Genomic DNA, 21,034 nt, shown 5'->3' with positions numbered 1-21,034 from the left:
CTCCCTTCCACATATACCTGCCCCCAACACACACACACACACACACACACACACACACACACACACACAGCTTAGCTGGCCTGCCTAATTGGACAGCAAACACAGGCCTGCAACCTCAGATGAGTTTACCCACTTCTGGACCTGCCCGAACAGGCTTGCTGTAGACAGAGGCAGCTGGTGCCTGGGTCAAGGATATACTTCTCAGGGGCTGGACAAAGTCTTGGCAGCCTGCAACCAGCCTGCCCTACCAGGGTCTGGAACTCTACCCTGGGACCAGATTTCTAAAAGACCTGGGAAGAAGCCTTCGCTCATCCCAAACCTACCAACTGATTATGTGCGAGACATCTGCTTGAGGCACTTCATTTTAAAAATTTTACTAGGCTCTTTATGCTTGAGAGCTACTTAATTAGTGCAATCCTAGGTTATAAAAACTATCACTTTCTGTTTTACAGAAGAGAAAACTGAGGCACAGAGAGAGAAACGGTTTATTTGCCCACTCTCTCCAACAGCAGGGAGGGCTGGGGAGGGGTCTCAAAGCCTGAGTGCTGGACCTTTGGTGGATGGCATTCCCCAACCTGCTGCTTACCCTTGACTATGACGGGAAACCTCGGGACCAGAGACACCTTCAAGTAGTGTGGGCAAATTCTCAAGAGTTTCCAGTTACTCCTGTTGCTATAAACAAAAGTCTCAGTAACCCCGAAGTGTGGGGACAAATAAGATGAGTGCCATTCATGGACACTTAAAAGGTGCCAGATTCACTTATGCATATTAGTAACTCTTCCTGACAACTCTATTAGTGGTGGGCATCCCCATCTTACAGATGAGAAAACTGAGGCTTGTGAGACCAAATCACTTGTTCTGGACAGCATAACTGTTAAGTGGCAGAGCTAAGAGTCTAAACCCAGACTTATCTAGCTATAAGGCATAGATTATGTCATGATTGCTCCCTCACACACTATTATTGCCTGCTGTATGGGCTCTGACCTTGACCCAAGGACCTCAGAAAAAGAAGGCAATGTAGAATCAGCTTGGTACCCAACAGTGTGGCTTGCCTGGGGTCTCAAGAGGATGCCCCCAGCCCTCACAGGACCAGATACCCTCCAGAGGCCTCTGAAGCAACCCCCACCCATTGCTGGCTTGGTGCACCCTTGGGTGAACAGGTCATGTAGCAGTGAGGGGTTGAGGCTCCAGGAGGAAACTGCGGTGAGGGCGACCAACTGGAAGCAGGAATATGGTAGCTCCAGAGGTTTTGATTTGCAATTTTCATTTTGCAAAGAATGGGGATTTTTTTTTTTCAAAAAGCACTGGACTTCCTTGAATTTTAGACCTTTCACAAATATTTTTTTAGGACAAAAAAGAAGAAAAAAAAACCCACAAAATGCCTGTCACAGCTACGCACTTCCACAATGAATCACGGACACAAAACCACAGCTATGTGGCCAACAAAGAAACTATGTGTTTTTTACATCTCGTTATTGGAAATCATTTAGCAATCTTCACTATGTCATCTGCAGACAGACAGACGGATGCACAGACACACCCCTCTGAGTCCTAAATCTCCAGTCACAACCACAGTCATCGGATGACTTTGCATTTCACCCATTTTCCCTTTCTAATCCTTTTCTGGGAAATTGCCCTCCAAGGCTTAAATCTTCCTCCTTAGCTGCTCTCCAGAGGTGGGGTGTGGTGTGTGTGTGTGTGTGTGTGTGTGCATGCCAGTGATTGGAGGGGGAAGGCTAAGACACCGATTCAGTTAATTCCACAAGTGGAAACAAGTATACATTTTCAGAGTCCCTTTTTTATTGCTGTTATCATAATAGCGCTGTACTTTGGTAAAGTGATTTCCACCTGGGAAGCTTACAGTGCCTTTTCTGACAGTGGCAAATTAATTAACTGATGGCAGATTTACAGATTGCATAACTGGAAAAACTACTGGACCCATAAATCAGAAACTTCCTCTGCGTCCCGGACAAGAGGTGAAACCTGATATATATTTGAAAACTTGAGCTCAAAAGGAGAATTCACAGGGCCTGAAAAATCTCCATTATGATTTTTGAGGCATGTTCTCTCTGTACAGCTTTCCACCCACTCCCCGTCTCTCCCTTTCTCTCTCTCTGTCACACACACACCCACATCAGAGGGCAACGTTCTCTGAGCAGCCACAGTTTCGTACAAAGCAACCGGATGGGAAGGCCATTCCCCTGGGGCACGTGAAAAACAGCATTGACTGTCTTCCAGTTCCCTTCTGGCTTCATCCCTCCCTAACCTTTCCTTTCAAACAAAAATCCTAGAGGACTTTGGTCAGTTAAATGCTATGAGTACAGCCACAAGCTTGAAATGTTTGCTGTTACTACATTTTTAAGTCAGATGCTGGAAACTGCATATATTAAAACGTTTTAATGGCCCCAACAATCTTCTCCAGGCTCTCTCGCCAGCTTTCTGGAATTTTCTGAAAAAACACAAAATGCCTTGCCAAGCCCAGTCCTCAGCAGCTCCCACACCAAGCTGGCTGCTCTGTGCTTGCCTGAGTTCACCTGCTCTTGAGTTATTTAGCAAAATGGCCATGAGCACGGAATCCAGTCTTGATCAGAGTGGGACTGGAATGCCCCTTCCTGTCTGTTCTTCCTTGTGGAGTATCCTTCTCATAGGATCACTGTGAGCATGGGCTAAGGGGCTGGGTATCTCCCACTTGCCCCTGTGGACTTCTCTCCACCCCACTCTGGGCTGTAGGAGGCTCCTCCTATAGGAGGACTCTGTCTTCCAGTCTTGCTCATGGGACCCCAGCAAGAGGGCAGAGGGAGTGGAGGTATTGACCCTCTAGTTCCTTCCTGATGGGCCACTGTGGGCGGGGGCTGCGGGGCGGGGGCTCTATTCCTCTGCCAGGGGCCTGCTGTGGTCCTCACCCGTGGCTACTCTGGGTTCCGGTGACCACTGACCCCTTGCCCCTTAGACCCACAGGGCTCAGGGCTTCCCTATACTCTGCTTCCCTTGTTGTTTCCTCTGACCTGTTCCTGCCTTTGCAAATAGACCCTTTATCAAACTGCCCCCTTGGAGTGTGCCATCTGTTTCCTGCTGGAACCCTGACTGTTACAGACAAAAGTCTCAGCTCTCATGTATTGAGCGGTTAGTTATTGACTCAGCACTTTATCCACTTCGACTCACGGAGGCAAAGAGATTCGCACAACATCAAATGGCTGGTGAGCAACAGAATCAGGTGACATGAGGTCTGACTCAGGACCCATGCTCTTAACCTCTGTTCCGTATGGGTATTAATTGAAGTGGTGCCTGTAGGGTGCTTTGCATGGTAGGGCTGGCTGACTCAGTAAGGCTCCGTCAACGGTAGGTTAAAATAGCAACCATGCCACGCTCAGAAAACCCACAGTCCTAAATTCTACTCCAGCATAACACTAGCCCAACCCTAACCACAGAAAGAAGGTTGAAACCGCATTCTAATACCACACAAAAGACTTACTCTGATCCAACCTAACCACCACCCCATCGTGAGCTAGAACCTCACGTCGACCACAACCTTCCTGTCAATTTCCTCCTTGGGGCGTTTCCTCCTTGGGGCGTATCCTCCTCAGTGGGTCATTCTGAGGATTGGTTAAGGTGCTGGAGATCTTGCCCCTGGGGACCACTCTCCACCCCACTCAATCAGAACCCAAACATTCCTCACTGTACCCACAAAGCTAGACACCCACTCAGGGTGAGGCTAGGATGAGGGCTGTGGGGAGCACTGGGGAGCCTCCCTGCCCCTCTGTGCCTGGAAGCTCGCCTGAGACAGGTACACTTAGCACCCCATCCAGCTGTACTCCCCTCACTGGGCTCAACAAAAACATTTGTGCAGCATCCACTTCCCGCGTGTCACTGAGCTGGTGACTTTGGTGTGGTGAGAACCTGGAGCGGCAGGTGGCTCACCTACACAATGCCTGGAGCAGAGCAGGGGCCAGTAGATCCTGTTGGTGTGATGATGAAAGGAGAATTAGAGGATGAAGTTGCTTTCTCCATCACTTGGCTGCAGGCTCTGGGGCAAACAGGAGGTAAACAGCTCCTATCTCAGAGATCTGCAGAGAGCTGGGGCCAGGGCTGGGCCAGGAGGGAGACCCTTTCTGGAACCCAACCTAGGGAAGGTCCTGATAATCCTTGACTCTGGGATAATCCTAGAAAAGGGGGTCAGGCAGCCTTCATCAGAGATTTCGGGGCCCCCTTATGTCAGATGTCCGCCTTCAAGCTTCAGTATGAGAGGGAGGAAAAGAAATGTGCAGGAAGCAGAAACCATTTTCCTTTAATCTACCCACTTGCTCTGGGTGGGAATGAAGAGGTATTAGAAGGCCCCAGGCCCCCTTCTTCTTTGAGCACTCAGAGGCTGGAGCCTGGCCTCTTCATCGACACACAGGTCTGCCCTGGGCCCAGCGTGGTGGAAGGAACAGGTGTGCAGGCTCTGCTGCTTGGAGAGAAGGCACACCGCCCCCCCCACCCACGACCTCTGTCGGACCCCCTTGGTCTAGAGCAAAAGCCTTGCAAGACTGTCCACCTGGAGCCTGTGTCCTTTTGTTTTCACGCATAGGTACCCTAAGGCCAGCCATGGCCCTCAACTCCGTGGCCCTCGGGTATTTGTGTGGGTTGGGGAGGTGCATGTCTGGACCCCACAAAGTCTAAAGGTCCACCTCCCTTTTGGAGAGGTATAGGAGGGGCCTCGGCAGCCAAACCCAGCTGGAGAGGACTGCCTTGAAGCAACACTCTTTATGGGGGAAATGGGAGTCACTTTCCTCCTGGGAAGAAGCCAGGTCCTGGGTCGCCACATACAGTTGCACAGGCTGTGCACTGCACAATTCTTGGAGTTCCTGTCATAGAGACTATGATGTGACAGACATCTGGGGTGTGACTAGGGGCTGGAAGATCCAGCACACACAGCCTGGCCCCCTCCTCTCTGCGGTGGAAACAGAGCACTTCAGACCCACCCCGTTACTCCAAGCAGTTTCTGCCTGGCAGGGATAGGTGAGGCTGGCAGGGGTTGAGTGCCAAGGGACCGTGCAGAAACCTTAATGCGGCCCATGTTTCCAGAACCCTCTGCAAACAGCAGGGGTGGGGGGGACAGGGAGGTGAAGGAAGCTTTCAGCTGAGACACAGGTCTCTTCTACTCTCTTCAAAAAGCAGCAGCAGGGCTTCTGTGACTTCAGGCTCGGGAAAATAAAACCCTTTCCATTTGTTCTGGCTGGAGGCCCACGAGTGAGCGTCTCCCTCAGACTCCCCTCTGAGCCCTCCCTCTTCCAAACCTGCAGCCCCAGGGAAGAGCATTCATGGGAATCTTCTAAGGCCTAACAGATAGAAGGAACCGGGAGGAGACCCTTTTACAGCTGCCGCAGCACCCACCAGACTCCTGGCACTCCTAAGGCTCTGCTAAGCCTTACTCTGTCTGCACTCCAGCCACCCTTAGGAGAGAAGCATTGCTCTCCACCTGCCTGGCTCCAGACCCCCAAGGCCAAAGGGCACAGGGTGAGCAGGTACCCACCTGCTGGGAGGACTGGGAGAGCCCCTTTCTGATCAACAACGTGCCAGGGGATGGGCTGAGGGTCAGCTCAGAAGGGAAGGGACCTGAGACCAACTTTCTTGGCTCCAGGCAGCAGCAGAAGATACATGGTGATGGTAGATATTATTTATTTGTTGAGTGCTTATTGTATGCCAGGTACTGTTCCGGGAGCTGGGGGTATGCCACTGAACAAAACAGCTCTCACTATGCTTGGGGAAAAACAGACAATACACAATAAACATAACAAGTAAATTAAATGTTCTGTTAGAAAGTGGAAAATGGAAAGTAATGTGGAAATTAAAAAGTGAAGCACATGAGGGGATGCTCACGTTGGGGGGGTTACAATATTAAATAGTAAGAAAATAGGAGATATCTCCCTTCTGGGAAAGAGCCAGGCTCAGGGTCACCATACACAGTGGCACAGGTTGTGCCCTGCACAACTGAGAGGTAGCTGGCACAGAGGCCATAATGTGAAGCACAGCCTCAAGTGCTGTGCCCAGTGGCTTCGGCTAATTTTAAAAGGTTAAAACTTTACAAAGGTAGTCAGGGAGGCCTGCTTCTGAATGCGACTCAGGCGTGTATAGGAAGCATAAGTAAATAACCCAGCCCACTGCCAGGACTGCTAAATAATAGCAGTAATCAGCATTTGCAAGGCACATTACAGTTCACAAATCCATCTTTCACCCACATTATTTTAGTTAATCTTCGCAACCTTCCAGAAAGGAAAGAAAGATCCCTCCCACTTTACAAATAGAGACATTGAGGCTCAGTGAAGTTAAGTGGGTTGCCCAAGGTCCCAGACTAGTTAGAGGCTTAGCTTGGAAGTCAAATTGCATACTCTGCTTCTAAATCTTTTCAAAATAGTATAGTCATGATCCTAAGGGTTGGGGAATTCCAGAAAATCCCTAGGGGGCAAGCTTGGGGCTCAGAGTTATAAAAACAAATCAGAAGAAAAAAAAAACCCACTAAAAAAAGAAAGAAAAGAAAAGGAAGGAAGGAGTTCAACCCCCGGAGGTCCTGAAGACTTGACTCACTCGGGATTGCAGGGCTGAGTCAACAGAGCAGAGAGGCGCCACTTGATGGCCCTGAGGGAGCAGGTGATGCAGGATAAACGATGCAGGCTGATTAAACCAACTGCAGCCTTGCTAAGGAGGACTGGAGGCTTCCTGTCAGGGAGAGCTAAGATCTGCCCTTAGCAGATGAAAGGCAACATGTACCCTTGTCACCACCATGAGAGTGGGTAAAGGGGGAATAAGCACATTTCACTATCGGGGATAGAAAATGGCCAAGCTGTCGGCCAGAGTCTGACACCACCAGCTCTTGACCTCAGAGAAAATCCACTTGTTGCTTCTCATTTACAAATATGGAAACTGAAGCTTGGGGAGGACAAAGGGCTTCTCCAAGGTTTCCTAGCATGAGTCCATTTCTCATCAGGTCCTAGGTGTATCAGAAACTAATCTTGGGTCCAAGGGACTGGAATGAAAAGGAGAGAGGACCAACAGGGGATCGTGTTGCCCGCAGGAGGGAGCAGAAGTACGTGGCAGGATGCTGGAGCCCAGAGCGGCAGAAGGCAGTAGGAGGGAGGTGGCTTCAGCTAGAGCCAAACTCGGAGGACCCTGGCAAGCCTTCCGCCTGGCCCAGAGGCAAGATCTCCTGGGTCCCCAGGACAGGCCCGCTCCCTAGCTGCCAATCTTTGTCCTGCCTCAGTTTCCCCTTCTGTAAGCCCAGATTGTGAGTTGAAGGAAAAACTCCTTCTGGCAAATGGGGTATCTCACTGGTTTGTCATAAACATGGGAAGTAGGCAAGTATGGTAAGAGATTTTTTTCTGGACATCCCACTAATCACTCTCTGCATTATTTCAAGGAATTCTCACAGCCACCCCAAGAGATGGGCGTCACTGTTCCCACTTCGAAGAACTTGAGTTGCAGTGAGGTAAAGCAACTTGCATGACTAGTTTTTGAGGACACTAGGGTTTAAATGCTGCCGGACCCCAAAGCCCAGTGCTTTCCCAGCACAGACACAGCGGGGTTGCCTCCTTGCACCTGCTGCCCTGTTCCCAGGGACCTGGTTTGATTCCCAGTCATTGATCTCCTGGGCAAATGCCTTGTTATTCTGTTAGGAAGGATGCCTGGGTCCCCGCTGTGGTGGCTGGGACCACCCCTTGGGGCAGAGTCCCTACAGCCCCTGCAGGAGGCCTGGGGGCGAGGGGAGGCAGCACCTCCTACAGGAAGTCTGCAGGCTTGCTCTCAGCCAAAGCAGGTTAAAGGTCACACATCAGGAAGTCCCCGGGGGCCCAGAGTGGAGACATGGGGTTGAAGGATGCCAGGGGTCCTCTTCAGGAGGCGAATTCTACACCTGCCCACCCTGCAGGCACACACAGCCACACATGCCCAGTGGCACAGCCAGGCCTGAGTCAGGAGCTGCCACAATGCCCCTGCCCTTCCTCCCTCTCCCCACAGACAAGAGCCTTGAGAGGCCCAGCATACCCCTCGAGCCTTGTTAGCAGAACGGGGACTTTGGGAACCCACCGCAGGGTTTGTGAGAAGTGAAGATGACGGGGAGAGAGTCGAGCTGCCCTCAGCCCTGCTGGCTCCACTCCGTTCTAAGCCAGTCGTGTTCAAGGTGCTGGAGACACATTGCAGAGAAAAGAGATAAAACCCCTGTCCTCCTGGGCCTGACATTTTACTGAGGTAAGAAAAAGAATAGTTGGGAAGGGAGTAGGGAGTGTTTGGGGGTGTGCAGTTTCAAATCAGAGGAGAAACAGAGACACAGACAAAGAGAATAAATGTATGGACACCAAGAGGGGAAGGGGGACTGGGATGAACTGGGAGATTGGGAACGACAGATACACACTGTGGTCGTTTAGTTGCTAAGTCATGTCCGACTCTTTTGTGCCCCCATGGACTGCAGCCTGCCAGGCTCCTCTGTCCATGGCCTTCTCTAGGCAAGGGTACTAGAGTGGTTTGCCATGCCCTCCTCTAGGGGATCTTTCTGACTCAGGGATCAAACCGGGTCTCCTGCATTTCAGGCAAATTCTTTACCGCTGAGCCACCAGGGAAGCCCCATATATATACTACTATGTATAAAATCCATAGAAGAAAATGGCAACCCACTCCAGCATTCTTGCCTGGAGAATCCCAGGGACAGAGGAGCCTGGTGGGCTGCGGTCTACAGGGTCGCACAGAGTCGGACACGACCAAAGTGACTTAGCAGCAGCAGCAGCATGAAATCCTTAACTAATGAGAACCTGCTGCTCAGGGAACTCTACTCAGTGCTCTGTGGTGACCTAAATGGGAAGGAAATCCAAAAAAGAGGGGATATGTGTATACATATAGCTGATTCTGACCCCTAAAACCTTTTGATAGAGGATGCAGTGGTTGGATGGCATCATCAATTCAATGGATGTGAACTTGGACAAACTTCGGGAGATGGTGAGGGACAGGGAGGGCTGGAGAGTTGCAGTCCTTTGGGTCACAAAGAGTCAGACAAGATTTGGTGACAGAACAACAACAATAGCTGATTCATTCTGATGTACAGTAGATACCAACACAGCATGGTAAAGCAACTGCACTCCAAAAAAATTTTTTTAAGTAAAATACAATCAGGAGAACATGGCCAAGAGTCCCACTGAGAAGGGAAGTCTTGGAGTGGGAAGAAAGTGAGCCCTGTGTGTATGTGACTGGGAAGAGGTTTGATGTAGGTTGAATTGGGTGTTCCTCTGCCCCCACAAAAGGTATGTTGAGGTCCTAACTGCCAACCTGTGAATATAACTTTATTTGGCTATGGGGGGAGTGGTTCCAGATGTCATTAGTTAGGGTTAGATGAGATTCTACTGGATTAGGGTGGACCCTAAATCCAGTGACTGGTATTCTTATAAGAATCCCCACCCCTCAACACACACATACAAAATACAGCCTGTATTTTGAGAGGCAGAGACTAGGGTGATGCAACTACAAGCCACAGGACTTGTAGGATTGCAGGGAGCCGTCAGATGCTGGGGGAAAGCATAGGACAGGTTGCCCTCAGAGTTTCCAGAGGGAACAACCCTACCAACACTTTAATTTTGGGCTCTTCCCTCCTGAACTATGAGAGAATACATTTCTGTTGTTTTAAGCCGTTCTGTTTGTGGTCCTTATGGCAGCCCTAGGAGAGGAACATGGTGTTCCAGGGAGGGGGGACAGCAAGTGCAAAGGCCCTGAGGTGGGAGCATCTCTGGCATATTGCAGAGAAAACCCACTGGCCCGTGTGGCAGAAGCAGAGTAAGTGAGTGGTAAGAGCTGATGTTGGAGATGTTTGGGGGCCAGATCACTCATGTAGGGCCGCCCTTGTGGCAAACCCTTGATAAGAGGGCTTGTGACACTGCAGGAGAAGGGTCCCAGCTGGAACGGGCTGCAGTGTGTGGGTGTGGCTGGCCCCCATGGTCTCTGTCCCCTCGTGTTATGCCTTTGAATACATTACATGAAATGGCAAAAGGAAATCGAGTTTGCTGGTGGAATTACAGTTGCTAATTAGCTGACCTTAAAATGGGGGGGGTGTCTGGCTTATCCAAGGGGGCCCATGTAATCATATATGCCCTTAAAAGTGGTAGAAGAAGGCAGAGGAGTCAGTGAGAGATTCAGCTGGAGAGGGAGGCAGAGGGGAAGAGTTAAAACGTGAAGCGTTCACCCGCTGTTGCTGGCTTTGAAGATAGGAAGGTGGCAACAAGCCAAGGAATGTGGGCGGCTTCTAGATGTGATGGCCCTCAAGTGACAACCAGCAAGGAAGTGAGGACTTTAGTCCTACAACTGCAAGGAAGTGAACTGTGCCAACAAACAACCTGAGTGAGCAAGAAAACAGATTCCCTCCGCACCCAGCCCCCCGCCCCGGAGCCTCTGGGAACTCGGCCCTGCCGACCCCTTGCCATTAGTCTGGCGAGCCCTGTGTCAGATGGCTGACCTATAGAACTGAAGGATCACACACGCAGCATTGTTTTAAACATCTAACTTTGCAGGGTGTGCAAAGAGGAGGAGAGGGAGAGGCGGACAGGAACAGTGGGAAGAAGCCTGCCTTCTCAGGGAGCAGCCTACTGAGAGCTGTCGCCATGGGGCGCAGAGCTTCCCAGACATTTCTCCCCCCGTCCCTCCCATCCTCCTCAACACTGTCCCCCAGGCCCCTTGTCGCTCCAGTGCTGACCAAGCCCACGGAGGATGTCCCCAGGGCCCTGCCTCTAGGTCCTCAGGCCAGAATAAGAAGCAGCCCCCGTGGAGGTCCCTCCCATTCTGAGAAATGCTGTGATGCCTCCCCTCCCCACTCCCCCACAGGACTGGTGAGAATGGTCCTGGTGGAGAAGCCAAGCCAGCCAGAAACCACTATTGATGACACTGCTGGATCACACCACCCCTGAGGCTGGGGCTGGGCTCTGGTTTCTCCCTAGAGCAGGTCTGCACACGCACACACACAAGGCGTCCCAGTTGTTGGCCTGCTTTTTGTCACTCAAGTCCCCATAGCAAAGAGAACTTGTCCACTGATGGTTAACACATACTGAACACTAACCCGTGTCTTATTAGTGCTCATATTAGGCACCGTACTAAATGCTCTACTCACATGGTCTCATTTCCTCCCCTCTGCAATCCTATCAGCAGGAGATATTGACTCAGAGAGGTTGGGATATTTGTCTGATGTCACACAAAGTGTTAGTCACTCAGTCGTGTCTTTGTGACCCCACGGTCTGTCCGTGGGGATTCTCCAGGCAAGAATACTGGAGTGGGTTGCTGTGTCTGTCTCCAGGGGATCTTCCCAACCCAGGGATCAAACCTGGGTCTCCTGCATTGCAAGCAGATGCTTTACCATCTGAGCTACCAGGGCTTCCCAGGTGGCTGAGTGGGTAAAAAACCAGCCTGCAGTGCAGGAGATGCTGGAGATATAGGTTTGATCCCTGGGTGGGGAAGATCCCCTGGAGAAGGGGACTCACTTTAGTATTCTTGCCTGGAGAATCCCACGGACAGAGGAGCCTGGCAGGCTACAGCCCATAGGTCGCAAAGAGCTGGACACAACGGAGTGACTGAGCACAGCAGATGTCACACAGCTAGCTGGTAAATCCAGAACTGGACTCCAGGAGTCTCTGAATCCAAAGTACAGTCTTAGACCCTCACACATCAAGGTGGGAGGGGGTCCATAGACCAGCAGCATTAGCATCACCTGAGATCGTAATAGAGAGGCTGACCCCAGACCTGCCAAATCAGAGGCTGCATGTTAACAAGTTAGCATGAGTCACATGCCACTGCAGGCTGAGAAGCACGGGTGTGAAGCACTGTTTTCCAGGCCTGCTCGTCCTAGGTTGTCATAAACCACCTCCTTCCCCAAGTCTCATGAGGCTCTTTCCCAGCTGCCTGGCTCCTGCTCCCCAGGTGGGGCAGGCTCTCTGCCCAGCCTGGGGAAGAAGTCTGAACCTGAGTCTCAGAGGGAGTCTCCGGGCCTCTGCAGCCAGCCCAGGCTGCAGCTGGACAACATCAGTCCATGTCTGGCTCTCGTAGGGCATGCTGCCTGCTGCCCGAGGCTCTCCTATGTGCCCCCCACCACCACCCCGTCTCATCTTCCTTCTGAGACACGAGTCTCTTGGCCTCTGTCTAGTGTTCTCCTGAAGGTAGCCTCTGGCCGTCACCAGCCCCTGCAGTGTCTCCCCTCCCTGCTCATTTTGCACCCTGCCCTCCTAGAGTGCCCACTGCATTTATGTCACCCCCTTTATCTGGACACCAAAGGCCTGTCCAAGTTGCCATCAGGAGAGAGGCCAGAGGCTGCTTGGGAAAGCTGGCCAGGCTCACAGGAAATGTCTGACACCACCAGGCAAGCGGGACTTGGCCTCCCAAAGCAAAACACAGCTGGGCCGACAGCGGGCCGCTCGGACTTTCCCAGATTTCATGGCATTGAGGCGCCAGGGCAGAGAGAGAGAGACTGTGCTGGCCTGGAGGCTGTAGCTCATTAAAAACATCACAGTAGTCCCTGGCCAGGGAGCCTGTGAAGCTCAGAAAGGACAGCCCTGCTGTGGGGCCGGAGACCTCACCCCGGGCCTTCGTCCTCCACTGCCTCCCGCTCACGGGGGACCCTCCCCAGGGACCAAAGCCTCACAGAGTTCATCCTCCTCCCCTCCCAGCCTCCTCCTCTCCCCAGCATCGCGCCTCATCTGTGTTCTCCTTCAGCTTGTGTTGACTACAGAGTGCCGGGGGCGATGTGAGGCACCATGGACACGTCCATGAAAGAGGAGAACACGGTGGTCTCTGCCCTCGGGGAGCTCCTGGTCCAGGGAGCAAATGAACTGACCATCCTGAGGCCAAGTAAGAAGTGCAGCACCCGGGAGGCGTGGCCCCCTCCCCACGGCAGCGGGGGCGGGGATGCCCTTGGTTCCCGGGCAAGGTGAGGGCTCAGGGCCAAGTGGGCCCTTTGTGAGGTCACTCTTAAGTTGGGACCAAGTGACAGAAAGCCATGCAGATGGAGCGATTTCTGCAAGGCGGCGGCGTGCGGACATCCAGCCTGAGACAGGCACTGACATCCAGGGCTCAGGCCGCACAGGCTGATCGCAGACACAGGGCACAGACTCCAGGGATGTGGGCCAAGCATGTGCTGCAGGAGGTCAGAGCTGGGTGGACACGACGGAGGGGGTGCTTTCTGGAGGAAGTGGGACTGGGCTTTGAAAAAGAGGAGCTGGAGAGGCTGGGAAGACGGGACAGGGGATGTCAAACAGTTCCAACTCAAGGGTCCAAGGGGACAGAATGACCTGCCAAGCAAGCACGTGGATAAATGCACTATAAAATGAACAAATCCCACAAGCCAAAAGAAGCTTCGGGGAGAGGGGCAGGGGGAAGCCTGGCTAGAAGGATTCTGCTTCCACTCTGTTTCCAGGACCAGCCCTGGAGCTGCCACCCCTGGGGCTCCTCCAAGTGCTTTCGCGCCAGGCCCGCCCATCTTGGACCCAGAGCTGGGACCCATTAGAACAAGGTTCAGGCCCTGCCCAGCTGGTCACAGCCAGTCCCAGGCGGTTCGCCGTGCCCCTCCCTTGTCCACCTGGCCCTTAGCTCTGACTCTCTCTCTGCTCTGGCATCCCAAGGCCTTGGCCAAAGAGTCTAGCTGTTCTGGTTTTGACGCTGATGCTCCCTAGACCTTGACCCAAGTTTACCCTTCTGCTTTTTTCTGCTCCTGGCTGCCCTCGAAAACCACCTGCTCGCTTGGGTGGCGAAACACCCCTACCAAGACCCTGGTCTGTCCCTGCTCTCCCCCTTCAGAGTGGCTGGACAACCTCAAGCTCCTTTCGTTTCTCTCCTGAGCTTTCCCTCTGGGGACCTGGCCTCAAGGTCAGCCTCCTCCTGCTGGTTCTGTCAACCTCCTCCAGGAGGGCAAATCCTTTTTTTCCCTGAGTTCAGCAAGACAAGGTTCACACATTTCAGAAAGAACTTCTAAGTAGGAAGCAAATGGAAAAACTAACCTGAAAACCAAAAAGAAAACACAGCCCCCAGAATGGACCAGTTTACCGAAGTTCAGACTTCCTGTCCTGAGCTGGGAAATGTCTGGCCAGATTGGCTGGCAAGTAGGCCGGAGACTTCTGCCCGAGAACACCCCCTTCCCACTTCTTAGCCTTCTGCCTTCCCCTACATGTTCCTTCAGGCTGCTCCAAGGAGAGAGGCTGCTAGCACTGGTGGTAAGAGAGCTGAAGTGGCTTTTTAAAAACTTTTTCATTATTATTATTATTTTTTGGCAGCACAGCATATGGCATCTTAGTTTCTCAACCAGGGATCGAACTCATGGCCCCCTGCAGTCCAGCAGAGTCTTAACCACTGGACCACCAGGGAAGTCCTGGAAGGGTTTCTTTTGCTGGCAGAGGAGTCCCTCTTGCATCGCACGGACCACAGGTAGAAAAGAAGGAAGTGGAGGAGAAACATTTATAGACTTTACTCTGTGCCAGGCACCCTTCTAAACACTTTCTTCTTATTAACGAACTTAGTCCTTACAATTCCATGGTTATCATCATCGTCGTTGTCCCCACCTTACTGATGAGGAATCAGAAAGGTAAGTAACTTGCCCAAGGTCACCCACCTAGAAGTGGCAACCAGGATTTGAAAGCAGAGAGCTGGGGTCCAGGCACGTGCCCTCCTCGTCTCCCAGGACCTGGAGGGTAGCAGCTCCCCTCCCACCTCCACCATGCAGTCCAGTCTGCCAGAGCCTGTACCAACCCCAAAACCTGCAGACCTGCTCGCCACCCCTCCGGCGGGGCTGGGGGAGGGGAGGAGAGTCCCTCCGGCCTTCTCCACCAAGGTCTTCACCAAACAGTCCGAAGGCAGAAGCCCCCCCGCCCCGCCCCGCCCCGAGAGGCTGCACACTCCCCTCCCCAAAAGAAGGGAGGGCCCACTGAGGAAGGGGACTTACCTGGCCTGCTGCAGCTGTGGTGCTGGGGGCCGCGCTCTGGCCGTGGTGCTTTCTCTGGCCACACTGCTCCTGCGCAGGCTGGGGGGTCCCTCGGCCGAGCGTCGGGGTGCTGGCCTGGAGTTCTGGGGGTCGAATTCCTCCTCTGGAATGACCTCTTCGCAGCGGGCTCCGCGGAAGCCTGAGCGGCACACGCAGAGCTGGGGCCGGCTGCAGGAGCCCCGGTTCTGGCAGGGTGGCTGGCACACGGCTGCAGAGACAGGCAGAGGGTGAGGGCCGCCTGGCTGTGTTCAGACCGCCTGTCAAAGACTGCCTGACCGGCCGCACCCCCGACACCGTGTTCTACACACGCGTAGTGCTCCCTGTGTGGGGTCTGTCCAGCTGGGGACTGGCCTGCGGGCGTGGTTTCCTCTTCTCTTCTCTCGGCCTCTGTGTGTGCTGTGTCCCCTCCGTGGGGCTCTCTCCCATTCCTCTCCACTAAGTGCTGCTGTTCCCTCAAGGCCCCCCTGCCCCCCATCCCAGAAGACCTGCCTCCAGGTACTGCTCCCTCCTCTGAACCACGGTGCACAGCACTCATGCCCGACGGGCCACTGTCAGTCTGTCCGTCTGGGCTCGTGCTCAGTTGTGTCCAGCTCTTTGCGACCCTTTGGGCAGTAGCCTGTCAGGGTTGCCATTTCCTCCTCCAGGGGATCTTCCCGACCCAGGGATGGAGCCCGCATCTCCTGTGTCTCCTGCAGTGCAGGCAAATTCTTTACCCACTGAACCATCAGGGAAGCCCCGCCCACCATCAGTGTGATAGATTCTTTATGGATGTGTCTCAACTCCAATTGGAGAAGGAAATGGCAACCCACTCCAGTGTTCTTGCCTGGAGAATCCCAGGGACGGGAAAGCCTGGTGGGCTGCAGTCTATGGGGTCGCACAGAGTCGGACACGACTGAAGTGACTTAGCAGCAGCAGCAGCAGCAGCGGCGGCAATTCCCTAAATAATATGACCAGCACTCCCAGGTGCAGTGACTGTCCCTTACACCTCTTTTCCTCCTTAACTCCTAGCATATGTTTCATCACAACACAATTGATATTATTTTTATTACAGTGTGTGTGCGTGCTCAGTCGGTTCAGTCGTGTCTGACTCTCTGCGACCCCATGGACTGTAGTCCACCACGCTCCTTTGTCCATGAGACTCTCCAGGCAAGAGTGGGTTGCCATACCCTCCTCCAGGGGATCTCCCCAAGCCAGGGATCGAACCCATAATTCCTGCACCTCCTGCATTGCAGGCAGATTCTTTACCCCCTGAGCCACCTGGGAAGCTCTTTAATTACAGCAGCTACTTGGGGTCGCACAGAGTCGGACATGACTGAAGCGACTTAGCAGCAGCAGCAGCAGTATCAATCTATTCAGTGCTTATAACATGCCAGGCACTGTGCTTTGCATACACTGTCTCTGCTGCTGCTGCTGCTAAGTCGCTTCAGTCGTGCCCGACTCCATGTGACCCCACAGACGACAGCCCACCAGGCTCCCCTGTCCCTAGGATTCTCCAGGCAAGAACACTGGAGTGGGTTGCCATTTCCTTCTCCAATGCATGAAAGTTAAAAGTGAAAATGAAGTCACTCAGTCGTGTCCGACTCTGTGCAACCCCATGGACTGCAGCCCACCAGGCTCCTCCATCCATGGGATTTTCCAGGCAAGAGTACTGGAGTGGGTTGCCATTGCCTTCTCTGATACACTGTCTCATTTAAGCCTAAAACAATCCTATACAGCAAGTGGGATTGTGATTCTCATTTTACAAATAATGCCTCTGAAGCTCAGAGAGATTAAAAGACGTGCAGAGGTCACCCAGCCAGGCAGTATTGGATGGAGGAGCCAGGTGCCTTTGACTGAAAAGCCCAGGCTCCATCCACCCCCACTGCCTCCCAGCAGGGCTGACCCACCTCTGAACCTTGGCCCTGAGCTGATGATGAAACAGCAAAAGGGATCTGTTGGCCTTAAGTCAGCTATTGAATGCACCCTTGGGAGCCCTGCCCCGGGACGCTGTGCATCCCAGGTCAGCTCTGGTGGTAGAGACCTCAGACCACCAGAGCCATCCCTCTCCAAAGCCCACACAGTCAGTCTGAGATAGAGGGAGGATGTTTACCAGCTCATGCGTTCACTCAGTGAACATTCACCGAGCACTCACTGGGTGTGAGGCCAGTGGTAAAGAGGCTCCCTCTCTCAGGGAGTGTCCTGTCTCATGTGGAAGCCAGGACATAGGGCATGTGATAAGTGTTGACCAGAGCCTCTAACCCAGTCTGAGGCAAGAAGTGAAAGTCAGGGAAGGCTTCCTGGAGGTGGTGATGCTGACTGGAGGCAGAAAGGGTGAATAGACTGGACATAGTGTAAGCCAAGGACAGCTTGCCTACTCAGGAGCAAGTAAGGGAATATCAGGTCTCACTGCAGGATCCCAAGCATGAGCTAGATCCTAAGGCAAGAGCATTTTCCTCAGTGCCTGGGCATCTGTTCCTGGTAGGCCCCAGACCTCCAGGTAAGCAGTCTGTGTGAGAGAAATGTAACCCTGAGCACTTCTCCAAACACAAACTGCCACCTTAGCAGGATTTTGGCCTATCACCTGGCTGCCCCTCCACCTGCCCAAGTGGAGCGAGCCCCCACCTGACCACCCGCCAAGCCTTCGTCACCACCACCACCAGAGACACAGGCTGCCTGGGGCCAAACCAGGACCAGCGAACATTGCGGAAGCAGGTTTGCGCAGGACAGGCGTCAGCCCTGGTTTATCTTGAGGCTCGAGTAGAAAGGGAGGGCTTGAGTGGTTTCCCATGTGGACCCCAGAAGCTACACTACTCCTAGCCCCTCAGATCCACCTACACCTCTCTGCTGTCTGAGCCTGGCATGGGGGAGGGAAAGGTCACACAGCCCCTCCCAGTCTCCGGTTCCATTCCACCTCCAGGTGGGTGGTTTTTGCCCTTAAGAGAGCCTTTCGAATCCAGTCTAGCTTCTGTCCTTCCCCTCCTGGGCTGCAAGGATGGCCCGTCCTTGACTTTAACAACAAGATCTTTCACTCTCTAAAAATCCAACGCCCCACATCCTGCAGTTTGAGCCTGTGCTTCCCTGTGACTCGCCTGTCCCTGGTTCTGCCTCATCCACCAATACATCCACACACATTTAGTGAGCACCCTCTCTGGGTTGGATCGGGTGCCAGGGATACAAAGACAACGAGACTGCTCTCTGTGTAGAGGAAGCTCGGCCCCGTGGTGGGTTCTCAAAACCACGGAAGCCCCTTGCCACCAGGCAGTTAGGTCTTCAGCGAGGACCAGGCTTGGCAAACTTTGGTTGGTGTGATGAACAAACAGCTCCCAGTAAGTGGGTGGCTGGGGGAAACTATAAAACTGGCATGTATGTATGCATGGAATATTGTGGTCGATAAAAGTTCTAAAAGGCTTCCAAACCAGCCAGACGTGTTGGCAGAAAAAACCCATTTGGAAAGATAACCTTTCTGGACCAGTCATTTCTGAAACAGCACAGAGGCCAGGTCGGCTAAGAAACGTCCTCCTGAAACAAGCGCTGCGATTTCACAGGTTGTGAGCCAGCTCTCACCAACTTCATTTGCATCCTTCTCTTCTTGTCTACTCAGCAGGTAGTGATTCCCGCACTACAGTGTTTTGCTCTGAGCTGAGCATCTGCATTATGGGATTGGAGCATAAACTCCTCTCCTCCCTCCCCACTCCCCCCAAAACCACCCCCAATTGGTCCCAAATGATGGCTCCAAGTGCCTGTCCATGAAGGGGAACAGTCTTAGGTCAGTTGTTACCGACCTGCCATAAAATAAGAAAAACAAAACAGTTTCTTGTGTTTCTTATAACACTATTTTCTTCCCCATTGAAAAAGTGTCTTTCAGATGCAGAGGACAAACATATAGATACCAAAAGGGAAAGTGGGCGGCGGGATGAACTGGGAGATTGAGGTTGACATATATACACTATTGATACTATGTATAAAATAAATAAGTAGAAAGAACCTGCTATACAGCACAGGGAGCTATCTGCTCAGTGCTCTGTGGTGACCTAAATGGGAAAGAAAGCCAAAAAAGCGGGGAGAGATGTATACGGATAGCTGATTCACTTTGCTGCACAGCAGAAACTAACATAACACTGTAAAGTAACTACACTCCAATAAAAAAGAAAATTAAGTGTCTTTTATTTTAAGATTGTATCTTGCCTCCTTTTCTGGTGTTCAAATGTTCTTTGAAGTGGTTAAAGGTGATGGCAAATGGTGTTTCTAATATCCTCACTTGGCAAAATGAAAAGCTGGCTACTGTACTTTGGTACATAAGATGTTTTTGGATATTTACTGGTACATGAAATGCAGAGGTTTGGAACCCTTGGGGAAGGAGGGGGTCATAGGGGTGATGTCCCTTTTGTTTAAAGGAGACCGTGAAAAGCATTCCTAAGTCAAACGAGCACAGATTTCAAAACTGAAGTATCAAGTGCTCAGCCGTTTCAGAATTGCCCATGGCAGGGGCGATTGCATAAAGCGAAAAAGGAAATGCCACGGCACCCCCAGAGAGGCAGTTTCATGCGGCATTGTGGGAAGTTTAAGAGAGAAAATTCCCAGCGTGGCAGGCTGGGCCGTCTTCACGTTTCACGGTTGGATCCTCATTCCTCCCATTTTCCCACAAGAGCAGAGGTCATGCCTTATACTTGAGAAATCAACCCAGAGAGGGTATATGGCTTTAAAAAGTGCTGATTATTGGTGACAGGTTATCAAGCATGATGCCACGATGCCCATGTCTAGCCATCGAAGACATATCCAGCCCCTCCCTGTCAGGGACCAGCATCCTCAGAACCCGGAGGTGATCCTGCTCCTGGATTCCCATGCCCACTCACCAATACCAGCCATTAGCCATTCATAATTTGGGCTCCTGAACCCTGGCTTGTCCACATTCCTGGCACTCTCTTTCTCACCGAGGATTGGACATGTGGAAAGTTTCAGCTCTGGGAGTTCAGCTCTGTGAAGTTAGCAGGATGCCAAAAGAGAGGGAATAAAAAGAAAACTCCCGAAACTGCTTTGAAAGTAAGAAATAGAAAGTATCATTCTCTCGACTGCGCCCCCTCCCCCGACTCCTGGCTGTGCCCTCTTCCACCTTCACTCAGATCCAGTACAGTCGAGAAGAGGTTTGCTCAGATTTTCCACACAAAACCCCTCCATTTGGGAGGAGACCCAATTCAGAATGGGCAGGCTTGGGGCGGGGGAGAGTCTGGAAAGAGCTCCCACCAGGCAGGCTGCTTCTGCCCTCTGCTCAGAGCCTCCGTGAAGTGACTTGGTGGCAGAAGGACCTTGGGTTGAGTCAGGAAGATATGGTTTGACCCCTCGCTCAGCCACACCCCACCTGTGTGTCCTTGGGCACGTCTTATCTCACTGAGATGCTTCAACATGTGCCTCAGTTGTCTTGTCCATCAAATGGGTCTGACAATTGCTGCCTCAAAGAGCTGTATGAGCCTCAGCAGAAATCAGGGACGTGGATGTGCTCTGCACTTTCTGAGGCTGCGCTGTCCTGTATCTAATGCTGTAGCCATGAGCCGTGCTGTACTCTGCTTCGGCACGTCTGGCTCTTACAACCCCATGGACTGTAGCCCGTCAGGCAAGTCTCCCCCTGGGGATTCTCCGAGCAGGAATACTGGAGTGGGTCACCATACCCTCCTCCAGGGGATCTTCCCAACCCAGGGATCGAACCTGGGTCTCCTGCATTGCAGGCAGTTTCTTTACCTTCTGACCCACCAGGGAAGCCTGTAGCCATGAGCAATACAGGGCTACTGACAATGAAACTGATTAAATAGAATTTAAAATTCAGTTGCACTAGCCACATGTCAAGGGTTCAACAGCTAAAGGAGGCTCATGGCTACCATGTTAGATGGCAGGATACAGAGCTTTTCCACAGAAAGTTTCCACAGGAAGTTGTATTGGACAGCATTTTGCAAAGCTTTTAAAAATAAAAAGAAAGCTTTAAAAAAAAGAAAAAAAACCCCACACCCCCAGGGATGGAAGCAAGAGGGCTTCTGGATTTCCCTGCCATGACCTTTTTCCCAGGAAAAGGCAATGACAACGTGGGCCCTGGTTACAGAGATG

General features: G+C 52.3%; 1 protein-coding gene across 1 annotated transcript in view; it reads right to left on the bottom strand.

Annotated features, from left to right (window-relative positions):
* The window catches only part of LTBP2 (latent transforming growth factor beta binding protein 2), a 111,410-nt gene that overhangs the window by 71,093 nt on the left and 19,283 nt on the right, over positions 1-21,034 (bottom strand). The window contains exons 3-4 of the mRNA XM_040226098.1: positions 14,924-15,170; positions 4,710-4,727 (exon numbers count right to left, since the gene is read on the bottom strand). Coding sequence (XP_040082032.1) covers positions 4,710-4,727; positions 14,924-15,170 — 265 coding nt within the window. The remainder of the gene's footprint in view (positions 1-4,709; positions 4,728-14,923; positions 15,171-21,034) is intronic.

Source organism: Oryx dammah, unplaced genomic scaffold, assembly GCF_014754425.2.
Source record: "Oryx dammah isolate SB20612 unplaced genomic scaffold, SCBI_Odam_1.1 HiC_scaffold_26, whole genome shotgun sequence".
NCBI classification, from domain to species: Eukaryota; Metazoa; Chordata; class Mammalia; order Artiodactyla; family Bovidae; genus Oryx; species Oryx dammah.
This window is presented reverse-complemented; position numbering and strand designations above follow the sequence as displayed.